General features: G+C 36.5%; 1 protein-coding gene across 31 annotated transcripts in view; it reads left to right on the top strand.

The window, feature by feature from the left end:
* Window positions 1-23,669, top strand: part of SNAP91 (synaptosome associated protein 91) — a 157,725-nt gene that overhangs the window by 65,485 nt on the left and 68,571 nt on the right. For all 31 annotated transcript variants that reach the window (XM_054686123.2, XM_054686111.2, XM_054686116.2 and 28 more), the window contains exons 8-9: window positions 3,708-3,814; window positions 21,552-21,593. In XM_054686123.2, the coding sequence (XP_054542098.1) occupies window positions 3,708-3,814; window positions 21,552-21,593 (149 nt within the window). The remainder of the gene's footprint in view (window positions 1-3,707; window positions 3,815-21,551; window positions 21,594-23,669) is intronic.

Here is a 23,669-nt window from a genome sequence, read left to right as displayed (position 1 = left end):
TTTATGTGTCAATGCTACTATTATAGAAACAATTATGAGATTATGACCTAAATCCACAATGATCGAGTGCTTTTTATTGCTGAGTCCTAAATTATCATGAAGGATACAAACAATTTTAAAAGTATCCAGAGGAGACAGAAAAAAAATTGGTTAAAATTTTGGTCACTGGTTCTAAAACGAAATTGAGATATTCCGCTTGATTTTTCTTTTTGTATTATTGCTAAAGATCAGATGCAAAGATATAAACTCAGATTATACTAAAGAGAAGTAATTTGGATATTTGAAAGAAGTTATTTATATGAAGATTGTTGTAGAAAGAGAGAACAAAAAGTATGTTTTGCCAGAATAAATCCTTATTTTCAAATTTCTTAACAAGAAAAGACTTTCGTCTTATAGCACCATGAGTTTATCCATTGCATTAGAAAACAGGACAGAGTGGATAAAGAAAGTATCCTTAGATTTGGTCATTTTTTAAAAGACTGTCTTTTCTCTAAACTCCTAGCAAGTAGGAAACAGTATGTGTCTGTTTTCTTGATCTTTTTGCTTCCCTTAAATACCCTACAGGGGAGGTCCATGTAAAAAGTTAAAATTACCCAAAGACTGTCAACAGAAGGTAATGAAGTGTAACTGCTCTTGATAATTAGTTCTTTGTGTAATTATATATTATTAAACTTCCCTTAAGAAAATTAAAAATACTTCTGAGGTAGTAAAATTACATGCTGAATGAAATAACTCTCAAGTATGAGACAATATTAAAATAGCACATGTAACCAAAACAGCATGGTACTGGTATCAAAACAGAGATATAGACCAATGGAACAGAACAGAGCCCTCAGAAATAATACCACACATCTACAACTATCTGATCTTTGACAAACCTGACAAAAACGAGAAATGGGAAAAGGATTCCCTGTTTAACAAATGGTGCTAGGAAAACTGGCTAGCCATATGTAGAAAGCTGAAACTGGATCCCTTCCTTACACCTTATACAAAAATTAATTCAAGATGGATTAAAGACTTAAATATTAGACCTAAAACCATAAACACCCTAGAAGAAAACCTAGGCAATACCATTCAGGACATAGGCATGGGCAAGGACTTCATGTCTAAAACACCAAAAGCAATGGCAACAAAAGCCAAAATCGACAAATGGGATCTAATTAAACTAAAGAGCTTCTGCACAGCAAAAGAAACTACCATCAGAGTGAATAGGCAACCTACAAAATGGGAGAAAATTTTTGCAACCTACTCATCTGACAAAGGGCTAATATCAAGAATCTACAAAGAACTCAAACAAATGTACAAGAAAAAAACAAAAACACCATCAAAAAGTGGGAAAAGGATATGAACAGACACTTCTCAAAAGAAGACATTTATGCAGCCAACAGACACATGAAAAAATGCTCATCATCACTGGCCATCAGAGAAATGCAAATCAAAACCACAATGAGATACCATCTTACACCAGTTAGAATGGCGATCGTTAAAAAGTCAGGAAACAACAGGTGCTGGAGAGGATGTGGAGAAATAGGAACACTTTTACACTGTTGGTGGGACTGTAAACTAGTTCAATCATTGTGGAAGACAGTGTGGCAATTCCTCAGGGATCTAGAACTAGAAATACCATTTGACTCAGCCATCCCATTACTGGGTATATACCCAAAGGATTATAAATCATGCTGCTATAAAGGCACATGGACACGTATGTTTATTGTGGCACTGTTCACAATAGCAAAGACTTGGAACCAAGCCAAATATCCAACAATGATAGACTGGATTAAGAAAATGTGGCTTTTTGTTCTTGTGATAGTTTACTGAGAATGATGATTTCCAATTTCATCCATGTCCCTACAAAGGACACAAACTCATCATTTTTTATGGCTGCATAGTATTCCATGGTGTATATGTGCCACATTTTCTTAATCCAGTCTATCATTGTTGGACATTTGGGTTGGTTCCAAGTCTTTGCTATTGTGAATAATGCCGCAATAAACATACGTGTGCATGTGTCTTTATAGCAGCATGATTTATAGTCATTTGGGTATACATATTCTCACTCATAGGTGGGAATTGAACAATGAGATCACGTGGACACAGGAAGGGGAATATCACACTCTGGGGACTGTGGTGGGGTGGGGGGAGGGGGGTGGGATAGCATTGGGAGATATACCTAATGCTAGATGACGAGTTAGTGGGTGCAGTGCACCAGCATGGCACATGTATACATATGTAACTAACCTGCACAATGTGCACATGTACCCTAAAACTTAAAGTATAATAAAAAATAATAATAATAAAAATAAAAATAAAAAAAAATACAAAAAAAAAAGAAAGAAAATGTGGCACATATACACTGTGGAGTACTATGCAGTGATAAAAAATGATGAGTTCATGTCCTTTGTAGGGACATGGATGAAGCTGGAAACCATCATTCTCAGCAAACTATTGCAACGACAGAAAACCAAACACCGCATGTTCTCACTCATAGGTGGGAATCGAACAATAAGAACACTTGGACACAGGAAGGGGAACATCACACACCAGGGCCTGTTGTGGGGTGGGGGGAGGTGGGAGGGATAGCATTAGGAGATATACCTAATGTAAATGATGAGTTAATGGGTGCAGCACACCAACATGGCACATGTATACATATGTAACAAACCTGCATGTTGTGCACATGTACCCTAGAACTTAAAATATAATAAACATATATATAAATTAAAAAAATAATACTGAAAAAAATAGCATATGTTAAACCATGTGCAAATATAAAATAATGAACTTATAAAGAAGATGCTAGGCCATCAGGTATAAACCAGAGTTGCCTGGGAACTACTGTAGGCAGACATGGCCTGCTGTGTCCCCATCTGCAGTGTCAATAATTATTGACTGAATGATCAATGAATAACTGATTAAAACACTGATGAAGTACTGGTTTTCTTCAAAGCATGTATGGAAAAATTATACTCTCATATTGCAAGTGTAATGGAGCTGTAGTTCCCTAATGACAGCATTCTAGTCTTGAGAGTGTGAAAGAGAACAGCAAAATAAGCTTCCGTTTTTCTGTCTAGAAAGCTAAAGGTTGAGAAAGAGAGCATAAATAGACTAGAAAGTCATGAAGGATATAGTAAAACAAATTTTTTCACAAAAGTCTACTGTTTTATAAATAAAAGCCACATCATGATGTTTGAAAGAAATAATTTATGACCAATAAAAGCAAGTATCAACTTAGTGCAGAAAACTTAAAGAATTCTTTAATTCAGGAAGGTTTATTGATTATTGTCTTATAATTTATAGATTATTAGTTTATTGCGAGCTAATAAGAAAATAAGGATTCTGTAGAATGCAGTCATAAATTTTGAGATTATCCTTAGGAAGAATTTGCTGCTATTTTCCAAGACAGGATATTGGGATATATGGAACATGAATTTAGCCAGTTGTGGCAATTCATATATTCTTCTACTTTAGTTCTGTTTTCATTATTTAAATTGTTTTATTTGAGACAGATGATTATCTTGGAACGTAACACTTTTCTTAATCTATTCAGGTTCCCTTTCTTTGGGTGCCTTAATACCTCATATAAGTTTTACTGCCAAGTGTTTTGATTCAAACATTAATTAAGTTTTGAGTAGTAATCTTAACATAAGCTTAGAAAAAAATAGAACATAATACTCTTTTCAAATTGCTTATCTCTTTATCTTTTCTAGAAAAGTTTTTTGAAATGAAGAAAGGACAATGTAAAGATGCTCTAGAAATTTACAAACGATTTCTAACTAGAATGACACGAGTGTCTGAATTTCTCAAGGTTGCAGAGGTAAGTAATATTAAGTTTTCTTGGGAATATAATTTTTTAAATATTTGCTCATGTATCTGGAGTATATATAATAGAAGGTGTAAGAGAGTCACAGTATATTAGGGTTGGAAGTGCCTCGGAGTCACAGTATATTAAGGTTGGAAGTGACTTTGGAAGTCGTCTCATCCAACTTCTCACTCAGAGCTGTACTCTGTACTCCTGCATCCTAATCAGATGATCATTCTGCATTCAAATAAAAGTTTCATAGATAATAAGCTCATTTGCTGCTTTGCAAGGTGGTCCATTCCTCCATTCCACCTAATAGCTATCTTTAATTGTTAGAAAATCCTTTATTTTCATTGAACCTTAGGTTTGCCTTTAGAAAAGCCTGTTTATTATTCTTAGCATGTAAATGATAAATCATAAATTCTTACCTTTCTTACTTTGGCAGTGATTTATACACAATGAAAAATAAGACAGCATAATTTGTTTTATAAAGTTTATAAATCGTTTCTTCAGAATGTGTCTTTATACTTGATTAGAATACCTGTGTAACTATGCAGTTGGTGTTCCTGAAATTATCTGTGAATTGGTATTTTCTCTTATAAAATCCAATTAATGATTCATGCTGATATTGGAAATTATAACATTGTTATTATAGTCCTTTGGAAGAATGACAAGTGTATTTTTATCTTACATGTCAATTAACTGATTACTAGGAACTGATTGGAATGTTGTATGAAAGAGGTTCTAAGGCTCAGCAGCAAACCATACAATGCTGTGGATGTGGGACATTCATGCCATGTTTTTGCTGTTTTTGTCATTTTGAGAATATATTGCATGAACAAGCATTTTATACACACGATTTAAGAAGTACTCTAGTCCATGCATTGTGTTTAAAATCTTTTATTCATAGAAGTAATAATTGTCACATGCAAATTCTGGGACCAAAATAATATCACAAAATGCTGATTCTTGAACTTTCACCCATACAACATGTAATTATAATAAAAATCTTTTTTAAATATAAGGGAAACAAAAGATAAAGATTAGCTTATGTAAATTGTATATACATTAAAGCACATTCACGTTTCTTTCCTCATGGGTTTATCAGTGTTGGTAGTCTTTAAGAAACGATAGAATTGCTTAAAATTTTTTCTTTTGCTGCTATACAGGTGTTTTTTGTATTTGGTATGATTTTGCCATGGTTTAACCGTAATTATCAGTCTAATCTAGTAAAATTTGCCTAATTTCTTTCTGTGAAAAGATAAATTATGCCTAAGTACTGAAAACAGATTATTTTATTGTTTCATTAAATCTTGGTGTACATTCATCCCAGATTCTCATTTGTTATTGTGTATAAGTAAGGAGCTGGCATGTGGCAGTCTGGGGTATACATTTCTCTAATCAGCATTACAAGGCTGGGCTCATGATTCCCATGAGAAAAGTTCTACTTATGTGTCAATTCCTTCTGTTTTAACATGTAAAATTTTACTTTTTGTCTGTTGATACCTCATGTTAGCACAAGCCCACCTGAGGCCATTAAGAAAGAGATCTGCAAAAATCAGATATCATTGTAAGAGTCTGTCTTTAAATAACTGGATAATAAATTTAAAAATTATTTTTATTTGAACGTTATGATTAAGACTTTTTCATAGAATGAATACTAATTTACAAAATTATTTTTAATAGAGTAAACATTAAATCACAATGGGACAACCATAACCATTTGTGTTTTCTTTCACATTTAAATCACATTGTTCATAATTTGGACACACAATGTTTGAATACCAGTGTTGAGTGGTTTTGTTAAGATTGGTTAATATAGAAATTTTTCAACCAATGTACAAATCTCTCTACTGTATAGTACTCATGTGGTCGATGTATGGATTCATACTCAATAGCTATCCCATAGTTAGTAACATTTACCTGAAGAGTCTCAAGAAGACTTCTAGAATATGATTTTCAAAATACAACTTTATATATTGGTTATTTGGGAAATAGTAACAGTAAGTTGCTCATTGTATTAAAGAAAAGGTAAAGTAGTTGAACAAGTTCTATGGAACCATTCAAATTTTTAAATTGCTTGAAGTACAGAAAACTTACTATGCCTTATATTCTTATCTGAAGTCTCCTATGGCAGACAAGTAAAACTTGGTAAAATAATTTTTACCGGTAAGATATATTTCTGCTAAATACTCTTCTCTTTCATAGAACCAAGTTATTCTTAGTTTTCTATTCTAAGGTAGATATCGGAATCGTAGGAGTTACATCTCCCAGAATATTTGCAGACAGAAAGTGATGAGATTTCTGTAACACACTTTAATCCTCTAATGATATTGTGGTTCAGAAGTTCAGAGCAATAAAAATAGCAATGTTGAGGAAGAATTCCTAAATTGTCTCTTTGAACACAATTATCCATTTAATGGAAATACATCACCTTTTCCTGAACTGATTTCAGTATTAGGGATCCATAATATTTTTATTTTAAAAAATGCCTCTTTCAGTGCCTTCTTATCACAGTAGGCAGCGAGTCAGTCTCATAAAAATGCCTCTTTTGTTCATATTAATATTTTTAAATGGATCATCTAAAGTGGTGTTAAAACATACAAATAAACAGAATGCAGTTGCTTTAACTGATAATTTCCCTAATTTGTAATAATATAAGTGGCTTTAGGGAAGCATCAGTGGCTAAACTGTTCCTAAAGCCAAAGTTCAGTCATTAGAAGGTTAATTCCAGAGAGGGAAGGAAGACAGCCAACTAGACAAAGCTAGCAAATGCCTCTCCCACCAAGAGGAACCAAAATATCGAGTGAATCATCATGCTGATGATCAACAGATCTTTTGAGAGAAAATACTGAAAATCAATAGAGAGGCAACAAAGTTGCCTTCAACATAGTTGAAGAGGGAGGAAGCCGGGAAGCCTGCTCGGAGCCACCACATGCCAGCTGCAGTAAAACATGACCATAGGTGCCCATCCCCCAAGGCGCTCCATCTTGCTCTGCAGTTCCTGTTCTCTACTGGCCAGGAGCTGCCATTGCTGCAGGACCAGGATGAATGCCCCCTCACCTGCTGGCCCCTCCCAAGATTTCCTGCCTGGCCACTCCCACAGGAGGATATCCACAGCGCAGCCCCCGCGCTTCCCTACCTGAGTGTTTTGCTGGTGGCCTGGAAGCAGTCCGGCACCCCCAGCACAGCCAGTGCTTAACCCCGAGGGGCCAGAAGACAAATCTGCAGGCCTGGTTTCAACGCCCTGGGACTCAAGCACACTGCCCACGAGTATCGTGCTGAGATCTATGGCCTGAGCTCAAGTGGAGGAAGAGCTCCCAGTGTCAGAACAAAAAGAAGATTGTGACTTAGGTTCTTATGCTGGTGCAGGTTCTTGTACAAATGTAGGAGCTGGGTGTCCCTCCTTTCACAAGACCCATCTGGGAAGGGTGCGGCCTGAAAGCCACGGCTTCTTTCCCAGGGAGCCCTGCAGCCCACATCGTCTGGAACAGCTCAGTGATCTGGGAGCAGAAGGCTTGGAACAAGTCTAGCCAGTCAAAATGCTCCCGGGGCAGACACTGGAGGAAGACCTGTTGGGTCAGAGGAGCACAAGCTGAGTGGGCCCCACAGCTGTCTGCCAGGCTGGAAACCCTGGGCCACAGGCACTTTTCCACTTGCGTATACATGATACCATTGCCCTGCCCAGGGATTCTTCACCCCAACCCACTGCAACACCAGACCGCTAGTAGTCATATCCCACAACCTGCTCTGACTCTCACAAGCACAGTGGGCCCCCCAAGAGTTAGAGATCTCCTGATGATCTCTCAGCTGGGACCATCCCTAAAGGGAGAGGGTAGCACAGCCTGCCAAAGCCCCCTTTTGGGCAAAGAAAACATGGGTGCAGCACCAGTACTTGAAGGGGACAGCACCAAGGCCCAAGGCCTGGAAACAAACTTGGACTGAGACTTATCTCTTGGCCCCTGCCTCCCCTCCCCAGAGCACTGCCACATACGCACTGAAAAATAAGAGGTGTCTGGCTGAGTAAATCTGCTGGCCCTGATGTCACTGTGAAGAGCTATCTACGAGACTGCAACCTGAATGGCACCACCAAACAAAAATACATTGTTTCACCGTGCAACACCTCTGAAATGCACCACAGGAGCCCATCTATAACCTCAGAACCTAGAACAGAGCCTTGACCCTCTGAAAGCACTCAGAAACGAAACCAATCAACTATATACAACATTCACCACAGTCAACCCTTAAGGGAAAAAGGAATGTAAAAACAAAAAGCCCTATCCAAATGAAAGCAAACTGACAAAGAAAAAGAAAAGCCAGCTCCCTCAGATGAGAAGGAATCAGCTCAAGAACTTAGGCAATGCAAAAAGTCAGAGTGTTTTGTTTACCTCTAAAGGATGGCATTAGCTCCCTAGCAATGGATCCTAACCACATTGAAATGTCTGAAATTATAGACACAGAATTCAGAATCTGGATGGCAAGGAAGCTCAATGAGATCCAAGAGAAATTTGAAATCCAATACAAGGAAGCCAGGAAAATGATCCAAGATATGAAAGATGACATAGCTATATTTAAAAAGAACTAAACTGAACTTCTACAATTGAAAAGTTCACTACAGGAATTTGAAAATGTAGTTGGAAGCCTTAATGACAGACTAGATCACACAGAGGAGAGAATTTCAGAGCTTGAAGATGAGTCCTTTGAATCAACCCAGTCAGACAAAAATAAAGAAAAAAGGAATTTTACAAAATGAACAAAACCTCCAAGAAATATGGTATTAAGTAAAGCAACCAAACCTACAATTCATTGGCATTTCTGAGAGAGAAGAGAGAGTGAACAACTTGGAAAACATATTTGAGGATATAATCCACAAAAATTTACCCAGTCTTGCTGGAGAGATCGACATGTGAATACAAGAAATTCAGAGAACCCCTACAAGATACTATACAAGATGACCATCCCAAGGCACAGAGTCATCAAGCTTTCCAAGATCAACACAAGAAAAAATCTTAATGGCAGCTAGAGAAAAGGATCAAACCACCTATAAAAGGAACCTCATCAGGCTAACGGCAGACTTCTCAAAAGAAACTTTACAAGCTAGAGATTTGTAGCCTATTTTTAGTATTCTTAAAGAGAAGAAATTCCAACTAAGAATTTCATAACCTACCAAACTAAGCTTCATAAGTGAGAGTGAAATAAAATCTTTCCCAGACAAGCAATTGCTAAGGGAATGTGTTACCAATCAACTGGCCTTAAAAGACGTGCTTAAGGGAGTTTTAAACTTGGAAACAAAAGAAACCTGCTACCACAGAAACACATATAAGTACATAGTCCATAATTCCTACAAAGCAACTTCACAACTGAGACTATAAAGCAACCAACTAACAATACAATGACAGGAATGAAACCTCACATATGAATACTAACCTTGAATGTAAATGGTACAAACACCTGACTGAAAAGACACAGAGTGGCAAGTTGGATTAAAAAAAAAGATGTACTGTCTTCAGTACATCCATCTCATGTAATGACACGCATAGCCTCAAAGTAAAGGGATGAAAAAAGATCCACCATCCCAATAGAAAACAAAAAAGGACAGAGGTTGTTGCTCTTGTATCAGATAAAATAAACTTAAAACCAACAACAGTAAAAAAAGAAAAAGTACAAAGAAGGACATTACATAATGATAAAGGGTTCAATTCAACAAGAAGACTTAATTTTCAGCCAGAGGTGAGAGATTAGGGGGGAAAAAGACTTAACTATCCTAAATATATACACACCCAACATTGGAGCACCTAGATTTATAAAAGAAGTACTTCTTGACCTAATAAAAGACAGACAGCCACACAACAATAATGAGGGAGTTCATCACCCCACTGAAAGCATTAGACAGATCATTGAGGCAGAAAACTAACAAAGAAATTATGAACTTAAATTTGACACTAGACCAATTGGACCTAATAGACATCTACAGACTACTCCACCCAACAACCACAGAATGTATGTTCTTGTCACCTCTACAGGGTACATACTCTAAGATCCACCACATGCTCAGCCATAAAGCAAATCTCAATAAATCAAAAAAATCAAATCATAACAAGTATATTCTTAGACCACAGTAGAATAAAAATAGAAATCAATACCAAGAGGAACTCTCAAAACCACACAATTACATGGAAACTGAACAACTTGTTCCTGAATGACTATTGGGTAAACAACAAAATTAAGGCAGAAATCAAAACATTCTTTGAAACAAATGAAAACAGACACAACATGCCAAAATACCTGGGAGGCAGCAAAGGCAGTTTTAAGAGGAAAGTTTATAGCACTAAACACCTACATCAAGAAGTTAGAAAGATCTCAAATTAATAATCTAACATCACACATAAAGGAACTAGAAAAACAAGAACAAACTAATCCCAAAGCTAGCAGAAGAAAACAAATAGCCAAAGTCAGAGCAGAACTAAATGTCATCAACGAGAAGTGGGGATCGTGGTGACTGGGAGGCAGGACTAGATTGCAGCTCCAACTTGAACCAACAGAGCAGCATATGGAGGCTCGCACTGTGAATTTTTGCTCCAGAATGACTGCAGGAATAAATCAGGAAACCTGAGATGACCCACAGACTCCCTGAAGAAAGCAGATTGCTCCTACAAGACCCAGAAGACACCCCAAATACTATGAGTGCCCAAACTGTGGAGGCAGTAAAGGGACATCGTCTGCCCCTGAACACACACCCCCACTGGGGAAACCGTAGGCCTAGATAACAGGAGAAGATTTTGACCTTACCTGGAACTGAGTCAATTTAGAGAGCCAAGCAAAATACAGGGATAGAAGAAGCAGTGAAAAAAATCCCTGTGGGCTTACTGGGTCCCCTAGCAAGCCGTTTTTGCCTGGCCTTACAGGGGTCCTTCAGGACGGTGGCCAGAGGCACTGGGAAAAGGCCACAGGGAGAAAGAAATCTTCAGCTGAACTTTGTAACAATTTTTTTAAAATTTTATCATTATTATACTATAAGTTTTAGGGTACATGTGCACAACGTGCAGGTTTGTTACATATGTATACATGTGCCATGTTGGTGTGCTGCACCCATTAACTTGTCATTTAGCATTAGGTATATCTCCTAGTGGTATCCCTCCGCCCTCCCCCCACCCACAACAGTTCCCAGTGTGTGATGTTCCCCTTCCTGTGTCCATGCTGATTGAGAAGCCTCTTGGCCAGAACTCGGGGGAGGGTGTGAATCTGTGGTGTGCAGACACCACAGGCAGGGGAAGAAGAAAAGCTGTATTTGCCTTTGCAGCTGGGAGGTGGGTAGCCTGGGGCAGGTTCTGAGACGTGCTTGCCCACTGCCTGGAAACACATTCAGTGCTGTTTCTGGGGGGCACAGTGGGAGTGAGACTGGTCTTTTGGATTGCATGGGAGCTGAGTGAGGCCTGTGACTGTCGGCTTTCCCCCACTTCCCTGACAACCTGCATGACACAGTAGAGACAGTCATAATCCTCCTAGGAACATAACTCCATTGACCTGGGAACCTCACCCCCACCCCCCACAGCAGCCGCAGCAAGACCCGCCCAAGGAAAGTCTGAACTCAAACATGCCTAGCCCTGCCCTTGCCCAGTGGTCCTTCTCTACCTACCCTGGTAACTGAAGACAAGGGGCATATACTCTTGGGAGTTCTAGGGCCCTGCCTCCCACCTCTTCCTCCCCATACTACCACAGCTGACGCTGTCTAGAAAGTGCCACCTCCTGGCAGGAGGCCAACCAGCACAAAAATAGTGCCTTAAACCACCAAAGCTAAAAACCCTCACAGAGTTCATTTCTGCCACCTCTACCAGAACAGGTGCTGGTATCCATGGCTGAGAGACCCACAGACAGTTCACATCACAGGACTCTGTGAGACAACCCCCCAGTACCAGCCTGGAGCCTGATAGACTTGCTGGGTGGCTAGATCCAGAAGAGAGATAACAATCACTACAGCTTGGCTCACAGGAAGCCACATCCATAGGAAAAGGGGGAGAGTACTACATCAAGGGAAGACCCCATGGGACAAAAGAATCTGAACAACAGCCTTCAGCCCTAGACTTTCTGTCTGACAGAGCCTACCCAAATGAGAAGGAACCAGAAAACCAACTCTGATAATATGACAAAACAAGGTTCTTTAAATCCTCCAAAAAAATCACACTAGCTCACCAGCAATGGACCCAAACCAACAAATCCCTGATTTACCTGATAAAGAATTCAGGAGGTTAGTTATTAAGCTAAATAGGGAGGCACCAGAGAAAGGCGAAGCCCAGTGTAAGGAAATCCAAAAAATGATACAAGAAGTGAAGGGAGAAATATTCAAGGAACTAGATAGCATAAATAAAAACAATCAAAACTTCAGGAAACAATGGACACACTTATAGAAATGCAAAATGCTCTGGAAAGTCTCAGCAATAGAATTGAACATGTAGAAGAAAGAAACCCATAGCTCAAAGACAAGGTCTTCAAATTAACCCAATCTAGCAAAGAAAAAAGAATAAGAAAATATGAACAAAGCCTCCAGGAAGTCTGGGATTTTGTTAAACAACCAAACCTAAGAATAATTGGTGTTCCTGAGGAACAAGAGAATTCTAAAACTTTGGAAAATATATTTGGGGGAATAATTGAGGAAAATTTCCCCAGCCTTGCTAGAGACCTAGACGTACAAATACAAGAAGCACAAAGAACATCAGGGAAATTCATCACAAAAAGAACATTACCTAGACACATTGTCATCAGGTTGTCTAATGTTAGGATGAAGGAAAGAATCTTAAGAGCTGTGAGACAGAAGCACCAGGTAACCTATAAAGGAAAACCTTTATAGTTATACCTTTATTTTAAATTATACATTAGCAGCAGATTTCTCAGCAGAAACCCTACAAGCTAGAAGGGATTGAGGCCCTATCTTCAGCCTCCTCAAATAAAACAATTATCAGCCAAGAATTTTGTATCCAGTGAAACTAAGCTTCATATATAAAGGAAAGATACAGTCTTTTTCAGACAAATGAATGCTGAGAGAATTCACCACTACCAAGCCACCACTACAAGAACTGCTAAAAGGAGCTCTAAATCTTGAAACAAATTCTGGAAACACATCAAAAGAGAACCTCTGTAAAGCATAAATCTCATAGGACCTATAAAAAAATATATAATTTTAAAAACAAAAACAAAAAACCAAGGTATACAGGCAACAAATAGCACAATGAATGGAATGGTACCTCACATCTCAATACTAACATTGAATGTAAATGGCCTAAATGCCCCACTTAAAAGATACAGAATTGCAGAATGGATAAGAATTCACCAGCCAACTACCTGCTGCCTTCGAGAGACTCACCTAACACATAAAGACTCACACAAACTTAAGGTAAAGGGGTGGAAAAAGACATTTCAGAAAAATGGGCACAAAAAGTGAGCAGGAAGAGCTATTCTTATATCAGACAATACAAACTTTAACAGCAGTTAAAAAAGACAAAAAAAGGACATTATATAATGATAAAAGTCTCGTCCAACAGGAAAATATTACAATACTAAACATATATGTACCTAACACTGGAGCTCCCAAATTTATAAAAACGATTACTAATAGACCTAAGAAATGAGATAGCAACACAATAATAGTGGGGGACTTCAATACTCCACTGACAGCACTAGACAGGTCAAGACAGAAAGTCAACAAAGAAACAATGAATTTAAACAGTACCCTGGAACAAATGGACTTAACAGATGTATATAGAACATTCCATCCATCAACCACAGAATATACATTCTTTTCAATAGCACATGGAACTTTCTTCAAGATAGACCATATGAGAGGCCACAAAATGACCCTCAATAAATTTAAGAAAATTGAAATTATATCAAACACTCTCTCAGACCACAGTGGAATAAAACTGGAAATCAACTCCAAAAGGAACCTCCAAAACCATGCAAATACATGGAAATTAAATAACCTGCCCCTGAATGAGCATTGGGTCAAAAACAAAATCAAAATGAAAATCAAAAAATTCTTCGAACTGAATGACAGTAGTGACACAACCTATCAAAACCTCTGGGACACAGTAAAGGCAGTGGTAAGAGGAAAGGTCATAGCCCTAAATGCCTACATCAAAAAATTTGAAAGAACACAAACAGACAGTCTAAGGTCACACCTCAAGGATCAAGAGAAACAAGAATGAACCAAACCCAAACCCAGCAGAAGAAAGGAAATAACCAAGATCCAGAGCAAAACTAAATGAAGTTGAAACAAAAAACAATACAGAAGATAAATGAAACAAAAAGCTGTTTTTTTGAAAAGATAAAATTGATAGACCATTAGCAAGATTAACCAAGAAAGGGAGAGAGAAAATCCAAATAAGCTCAGTAAGAAATGAAATGGGAGACAGTACAACTGACACCACAGAAATACAAAAAATCATTCAAGGCTACTATGAACACCTTTACACACATAAACTAGAAAACCTAGAAGAGTTGGATTAATTTCTGGAAAGATACAACCCTCCTAGCTTAAATCAGGAAGAATTAGATACCCTGAACAGACAAGCAGTGAGATTGAAATGGTAATTTTTAAATTACCAACAAAAAAATGCCCAGGACCAGACAGATTCACAGCAGAATTCTACCAGACATTGAAAGAAGAGTTGGTATCAATCCTATTGACACTATTCCGCAAGATAGAGAAAGAGGAAACCCTCCCTAAATCATTCTGTTAGCCCAGTATCACCCTAATACCCAAACCAGAAAAGGACATAACCAAAAAAGAAAACTACAGACCAATATTTCTGATTAACATAGATGCTAAAATCCTTAACAAAATACTGGCTAACTAATCCAACAACATATCAAAAAGATAATCCACCATGATCAAGGGTTTCATACCAGGGATGCAGGGAAGGTTTAACATATGCAAGTCAATAAATGTGATACACCACATAATCAGAATTAAAAACAAAAATCACATGATCATCTCAATAGATGCAGAAAAAGCATTTGACAAATTCCAGCATCCCTTTATGATTAAAACGCTTAGCAAAACTGGCATACAAGGGACGTACATCAATATAATAAAAGCCATCTATGACAAACCCACAACCAACATAATACTGAATGGGGAAAAGTTGATAGCATTTCCTCTGAGAACTGGAACAAGACAAGAATGCCTACTCTCACCACTCCTCTTCAACATAGTACCGGAAGTCCTAGCCAGAGCAATCAAACAAGAGTAAGAAATGGCATCCAAATTGGTAAAGAGGAGGTCAAGCTGTTGCTGCTTGATGATGATATGATTGCTTACCTAAAAAACCCTAAAGACTCCTCCAGAAAGCTCTTAGACCTGATAAAAGAATGCAACAAATTTTCTGGATACAAAATTAATGTGCACAAATCAGTAGCTCTTCGATACACCAACATTGACCAAGCAGAGAATCAAATCAAGATCTCAACCCCTTTTACAATAACTGCAAAAAAAATAAAATACTTAGGAATATACCGAACCGAGGAGGTGAAAGACCTCTACAAGGAAAACTACAAAACACTGCTGAAAGAAATCATAGACAACACAAATGAAAACACATCCTGTGTTCATGGATGGGTAGAATCCATATTGAGAAAATGACCATACTGCCAAAAGCAATCTACAAATTCAATGCAATTCCCATCAAAATTCACTATTCTTCACAGAATTAGAAAAAAACAATTCTAAAATTCACGTGGAACCAAAAAAGAGCCCACATAGCCAAAGCAAGACTAAGCAAAAAGAACAAATCTGGAGGCATCACATTACCTGATTTCAAACTACACTATAAGGCCATAGTCACCAAAACAACATGGTACTTGTGTAAAAATAGGCACATAGACCAATGGAAGAGAACAGATAACCCAGAAGTAAACCCAAATACTTACAGCTTACTGATCTTCAACAAAGCCAACAAAAACAAAGTGGGGGAAGGACAACCTTTTCAATAAATGGTGCTGGGATAATTGACTAGCTACATGTAGGAGAATAAAACTGGATCCTCATCTCTCACCTTATTCAAAAATCAACTCAAGATGGATTAAGGACTTAAATCTAAGATCTGAAACTGTAAAAATTCTAGAAGATAACATTGGAAAAACCCTTCTAGACATTGGCGTAGGCAAGGATTTCATGACCAGGAACCCAAAAGCAAATGCAATAAAAACAAAGATAAATTTCTGGGACTTAATTAAACTAAAGAATTTTTGCAAGGCAAAAAGGAATAGTCAGCAGAGTAAACAGACAACCCACAGAATGGGAAAGAATCTTCACAATCTATACATCTGATAAAGGACTAATATCCAGAATCTACAATGAACTCAAATCAGCAAGAAAAAAAAATCCCATCAAAAAGTGGGCTAAGGACATAAATAGACAATTCTCAAAAGAAGATACACAAATGGCCAACAGACATATGAAAAAATGCTTAACATCACAAACGATCAGGGAAATGCAAATCTAAACTGCAATGCGATACCACCTTACTCCTGCAAGAATGGCCATAATAAAAAAATTAAAAAATAAAAAAAAAAACAGTAGATGTTGGCATGGATGTGGTGATCAGGGAACACTTCTACACTGCTGGTGGGAATGTAAACTAGTACAGCCACTATGGAAAACAATGTGGAGATTTCTTAAAGAACTAAAAGTAGAACTACCATTTGATCCAGCAATCCCACTAGTGGGTATCTACCCAGGGGAAAAGAAGTCATACTTGCACACACGTTTATAGCAGCACAATTCACAATTGCAAAATCGTGGAACCAACCGAAATGCCTATCAATGAATGGATAAATAAACTGTGATATATATATATATATATATAAATAAAATGGAATATTACTTAGCTATAAAAAGGAATGAGTTAGTGGCATTTGCAGTGACCTGGATTAGATTGGAGACTGTTATTCTAAGTGAAGTAACTCAGGAATGGAAAACCAAACATTATATGTTCTCACTCATAAGTGAGAGCTAAGCTATGAGGATGCAAAGGCATAAGAATGACACAATGGGCTTTGAGGAAATCAGGGGGAAAGGGTGGGAAGAGGGTGAGGGATAAAGACTCCAAATACGGGTGCAGTGTACACTGCTAGGGTGATGGGTGCTCCACAATCTCACAGATCACTACTAAAGGACTTACTCCTGTAACCAAACGCCACCTCACCTGTTCCCCAATAACCTATGGAAATTAAATAAATAAATAAATGAAATTGACACCCCCAAAACATACAAAGAATCAATGAAATAAAAATTGGTTCTTTGAAAGGATAAACAAGATTGATCGACCACTAGCTAGATTAACAATGAAAAAAAGAGAAGATCCAAATAAATACAATCAGACAGACAAAGGTGACATTACAATTGATCCCACAAAAATAGAAAAAATCCTCTAGACTACTATGAAAACCTGTATGAACACAAAGTAGAAATCTAGAGGAAATGGATAAATTTCTGGAAACACACAACCTTTCAATATTGGACCAGGAAGAAGTTCAAACTCTGTTACTGGTCTTTCAAGTTCTGCAACTGACTTCAGTAGTAAAAAAACCTACTAAGAAATAAAAGCCTTGGACCAAACAGATTCACAGCTAAATTCTATCAGATGTAAAAAGAAGAACTGGAAGCAATTCTACTGAAACTATTTCAATAAATTGAGAAGGAGGGATTCCTCCCTAACTCATTCTATGAAACCAGTGTCATACTGATACTAAAATCTGGCAAAGGCACAACAAAAAAAGAAAACTACAAGCCAATATCCCTGACAAACATAGATGCAGAAATCCTCAACAAAATAATAGCAAATCAAATCTAGCAGCACATCAAAAAGTTAATTCACCACAATCAAGTGGGCTTTATTCCTAGGATGCAAGGTTGGTTCAACATATGCAAAACAATAAATGTAATTCACCACATAAACAGAATTAAAAACAAAAACCATATAATTATCTCAATAGATGCAGCAACAGCTTTCTGTAAAATCCAACCTCCCTTCATGATACAAACCCTCAACAAATTAGGCATTGAAGGAACATACTTCAAAATAATAAGAACCATCTATGACAAACCCACAGCCAACATCACACTGAATGAGCAAAAGGTGGAAGCATTCCCTTTAAGAACTAAAACAAGAAAATGATGCCCACTTTCACCACTACTATTCAGCATAATACTGGAAGTCCTACAGAGCAGTCAGGATAGAGAAAGAAATAAAAGGAATCCAGATAGGAAAAGAGGAAGTCAAACTATCTCTCTTTGCTAAGGATATGATTCTATACCTAGAAAGTCCTCAAGATTCCATCAAAAAACTCCTAGACCTGATAAACAACTTCAGTAAAGTTTCAGGACAAAATCTACCTACAAACATCAAAATCAATAGCATTTCTATGCACTAATAACTTCCAATCTGAGAACCAAATGAAGAATGCAATCCCATTTACAATAGCCACAAAAAATTGAAAACCTAGGAGTACCTCTAACCAAGGAGATAAAAGATCTCTACAAGGAGGACTACAAAACACCAATGGAAGAAGTCAGAGATGACACAAACAAATGGAAAAACATTTCATGCTCATGGATTGGAAGAATAAATATTGTTAAAATGGCTCTACTGCCCAAAGCAATCTGTAGATTCAATGCTATGTCTATCAAATTATCAACATCATTTTCCACAGAACTAGAAGAAATTATTCTAAATTTATATGAAGCCAAAAAAGAGGTGGAATAGCCAAAGCAATCTTAAGCAAAAAGAATGAAGCCAGAAGCATCACATTACCAGACTTCAAACTATACTACAAGGGTGCAGTAACCAAAACAGCATGATACTGGTACAAAAACAGACACATAGAACAGTGGAACAGAATAGAGAACCCAGAAATAAAGCAGCGTACCTACAAACAACTGATCTTTGATAAGTTGGCAAAAATAAGCATAACAAGGGGAAAGGACTCCTTATTCAAAAATGGTGCTGGGAAAACTGGCTAGCCATATGCAAAAGAATGAGACTGGATCCCCCACCTATCACCACATATAAAAATTTACTAAAGATGGATAAAAGACCTCAAACTATAAAAATGCTAGAAGGAAACTTAGAAAATACCCTTCTGGGTGTTGGCTTTGGCAAAGAATTTATGACCAAGTCCTCAAAAGCAATTGCAACAAAAATTAAAATTGACAACTAAGACTTATTTAAAGATCTGCACAGCAAAAGAAACTATTAACAGAGTAAACAGACAACCTACAGAATGAGAGAAAATATTCATTACCTTTGTTTCTGACCAGTGACTAATGTCCAGAATCTATAAGGAACTTAAATAAATCACCAAGAAAAACAACCCCATTAAAAAGTGGGCCAAGGACATGAACAGACACTTCTCAAAAGAAGACATGTAAATGGCCAACAAACATATGAAAAAATGCTCAACATCACTAATCATCAGAGAAATGCGAATCAAAACCACAGTGAGATACTATCTTACACCCAGTCAGAATGGATATTATTAAAAAGCCGAAAAACAACATGTTGGCAAGGCTGCAGAGAAAAGGGAACTCATATACACTGTTGGTGGGAATGTAGTTCAGCCACTGTGGAAAGCAGTTTGGAGATTTCTCAAAGAACTAACAATAGAACTTCTGTTTGACTGAGTAATCCCATTACTGAGTGTATACCCAAAGGGAAATAAATTGTTCTACCAAAAAGACACAGGCACTCATATGTTCATTGCAGCACTATTCAAATAGCAAAGACATGGAATCAACCTAGGTGCCCATCCGTGGTGGACTGGTTAAAGAAAATGTGGTACATATGCACCATGGAATACTATGCAGCCATAAAAAAGAATGAAATCATGCCCTTAGCAGCAACATGAATGTAGCTGGGGGCCATTATCGTAAGTGAACTAATGCAGAAACAGAAAACCAAATACCACATGTTCTCACTTATTAGTGAGAGCTAAATCTTGGGTACACACATGCAGATGAGAACAGTAGACACTGGGGCCTCCAAAAGCAGGTACAAAGGGAGGAAGTCAAGGTCTGAAAACCTTCCTGTTAGGTACTGTGTTCACTATCTGGGTAACAGCATTAGTAGAAGCCCAAACCTCAGCATCATACAATGTACCGTTGTAACAAATCTGCACTTGTACCCCTGAATCTGAAATAAAAATGGAAAATTTTTAAAAAGAAATAATAATATTTGGTAGTTGCAAAAAAAGTAAAGTCTGGAATTCCGGATTCAAACATTATTTGATCCAGAGAGATTAAGGCAAGTGCTCTACGTCAGTGGTCTCAACAGCAAGTAACTTTGCTTCCCTCCCCTCCTCAAAGGATAGCATTTAGAGATGTTTTTTTGTTATCACACTGGAGAGGGTGGCTACTAGCATCCTGTGGGTAGAGGCCAGGGATGCTGCTAAACATCCTACAATGCACAAGACACCCCCCAACAAGAATTATCTTCCCCAAATGCCAATAGTGCCAAGACTGAGAAACCCTGCTCTAGACACAGAGAAGAAAGAGGAAAGAAGGTAGTTCAGCATTTGACACACAAATGGATTTTCTGATCTCCAGTTTGCTTTATTGTCTTTGTAGCAGCCCAGCACTTTTGCTTCATGTGTTTACTTCTACATTTCCATCAGTATAATCAAAGCTCTTCATTTCTCAAGGAGATACACTTTGGCTTAACCCACTTTGTTTCTTTGAACCTCAATTTCATTATTTATATAAAAATGATACGATTGAACTTGTGATTTGTGTTTTTCCCCAACTTTTCACTTTGAATAATTTTCAAACCTACAAAAGAATTTATGTATAATGAATAAATATGGTCTCTTCATTGATTTACCTTTATTAATATTTTTTCATATTTGCTTTTCCTCCCTTCTCTCTTTCTCTGCCCCTATCCCCATGCTAACAAAATTAACAATATGCATATACTTTTATCTGGTAGTTCCACTTCTACAAGTATATCATACAGATATATACATTACACATGCAAAATGGTGTGTGCAGCACTGTTTGCAATGGCAAGAGATCAAAAGCAACTTTAGTGTCCATTAATAAGTTACTAATTAAATATAGGACAAGGAAGTTCTATGCAGCTGTTTATTAAATGAGGATATTCTGTGTGTTGATATGGATATATGTCTCAGATATATTTTTTAGTGAAACATATAAGTTCATTATATATAATATGTTATTATTTGTGTTGTAATGGGGAAATAAGTATATATTTGTATAATTTCATATTTCCTTGAATATACATAAAGAAACTCTGAAAGGATACATAAGAAACTAACAAAGTTAGGTCTGTGGGAGAAAGAGTGGAAATTATACCCTGAATGAGTTTTAGAACTAAATGAGCATTCCTTATCCAGAAGCTGGGCATAATTAACTACTAAATTTAGTCTAAGCAGTGTTTTACATTTTGAGCTTCTGTTAACTAAGAAGGATACCATTACATTTTATGCTTCAATTTATTGTCATTTGTTTTTGGATTCTAGTAGAATTCTATACATTTCTTATGTCTAACTATATTAATGAAATTACTCCTGTATTATATTGAGTGAAAAACTGCATAAAAAGCATATGTTCCAAGTGAGAGTGACATATAAAATAATTCATTTACACCAATATTGAGCTGTTTAATTGTGTAGGTGATCTTCCATTAAATGAAAAAAATTAATTTTAAAAGTTCTACTAATTTCTAATTTTTTTAATCCACAGCAAGTTGGTATTGATAAAGGTGACATTCCTGACCTCACACAGGTAAGCACCTCTCCCAGTGGAAGATTCAGTATGCATGAGATTATTACAACATATATTGCCACAAATGGGCATAGTCTTGTAAGCATTTCATGCATTTTGAATTTAGGCCAACCAACTTTCTTGGAAATTATTCTACCTTATTTATTGTTTCTAGCCATTGAATATATTTCTGGAGGTAATAGGAAGATTTTCTTGTTCTTATGATATAGTTTCTTCTTTAAACGCAACTGAATTTAGTAAATGAACTCATCTTTTCATTTTAAGCTTGATCAAAAGGAAACCTTGAATAATGTTAATAGAAATGCTTTGGCTATGAAAAGTCACTATTTCTAGGCCTGATAATCAGAATATTAGAACTTTTCCTCCTGCTTGTCTTCCTAGTTTCCAACATGTCCCGGATATGAAGGAGACCCATGAATAGGGAAAACTCTGATGTCACAGTTGAACTACTTGTCTCCCCTATGAATGTCCATGTATAAAATAAGCTAATAAAATAGTAGTGGTAGATTAGCAATTTTTCTGGAGCCCATCTAGTAAATGACAACAATAGAGGGGCTTCTGTATCAATCATTTTATCTGTGAAGAGGGTACTGTGTATGGATCCTAATATATAGATTCAAGGTCATTCATGGGTATAGTATAACCTTTCTCATAATTGGCAGGAACTGTTTTTACTTAAGCACTCTGTTATGGTACAGTTGTATCCCAAACATGTTATTTAACTAGCAATGATGTTATTGTAGAGATGATAGGAGAAAACACAGAGCTGCTATCTTATATACCAGTAATGAATATATGAACTTTCTGTCCTTGTAAATATAGTCATTATAATAGAAAAAAATTGTCATAATGAAAGATACCTACTTGTTAATAATATCAAAGTGCATTTAGTAATTTGCTGTCCTTATTATGCCTTGAAATGTTTCCATCTTTAAAATAATATTAATCCTTAAGTTTTTATTAAAAATTAGGGAAACTCAAAGAAATGTATTTGTATTATTAAAATACCAATTAAATATCAAGAATTCTTTATGAATAAAAATTCACAGAGCAATCCAGAACATGATGGCATTGTATTTTTTAGTGAAAAGTTGAGAAGTAGTTCTTTTTCATAGACAGAATATTGGTATAAAATATTTCTGCTACTATGAGAAAACAGTGTTTTTTGATGAGGCACATACCTGAATAAGATATTGGTATCATTTTGGATATGGCCAAAAAATTAAGTGTGCATAAAGTACCACTAAAAATCTCTTTATTAGATATAGATGTATCTTTGTAACACTATAATTAAAAGCAAAGAAAATAAGTGTGTTTTCATTTAAACTAATCATTTTTAGTAAAATTTATAGTACATTTTAAAAAATAGTCCACATAAGTAATACATGTTAACTTTTAAGACATTAAAATATTTAGCTCTGATATTTAGAAGCTAATGAATAGCTTCTAGAAGTGGCAAATCATCTTTATTTCAACTTTATGGACACCCTTACTGTAGAATAAAAGAGAAAGTAGGTTCTCAGTTAAGAATATAGGTCCTCATCTATCATACTTAGTTTGGGCAGTCTGAAAGGAAACAAGGAAATATTCAAATGACTACTTAAATCTGTTTTTGCTTTTAACATTAGACAATGAGAGCATATCATTGAAAGTACATCATTGAAATCATATACTTGGATTAAATTTTTAATGATACTATTATAGTCATTATAATATTTATAATCTCCCCCTCAAGAAGCCCAGAAACATTATATTTTACTGAATGATTTAAGATGTGTGTTTTCATAATTTAGGGAACAGAGACTCCTCCCTCAAAGAAAATAAAATCTTGCCCTGGGTCTGTTAGAAAGCTATTCTATGGTAGAAATTCATTAGAATCTATTAGCACTCTATTCTCTTCTTTTGTTATGACTTTAAGCACCACATAAATTTCAACATTAACATTTATTTTTATGTGATACATATACACCATGGAATACTATACTATACAACCATTAAAAAGAAAAGATCATGTACTTTGCAGAGACATGGATGGAGCTTGAGGCCAATATCCCAAGTAAACTAATGCAGAAACAG

Source organism: Pan troglodytes, chromosome 5 (assembly GCF_028858775.2).
Source record: "Pan troglodytes isolate AG18354 chromosome 5, NHGRI_mPanTro3-v2.0_pri, whole genome shotgun sequence".
NCBI classification, from domain to species: domain Eukaryota; kingdom Metazoa; phylum Chordata; class Mammalia; order Primates; family Hominidae; genus Pan; species Pan troglodytes.
Note: the sequence above shows the minus strand (reverse complement) of the source record. Positions and strands in the feature narration are given on the sequence as shown.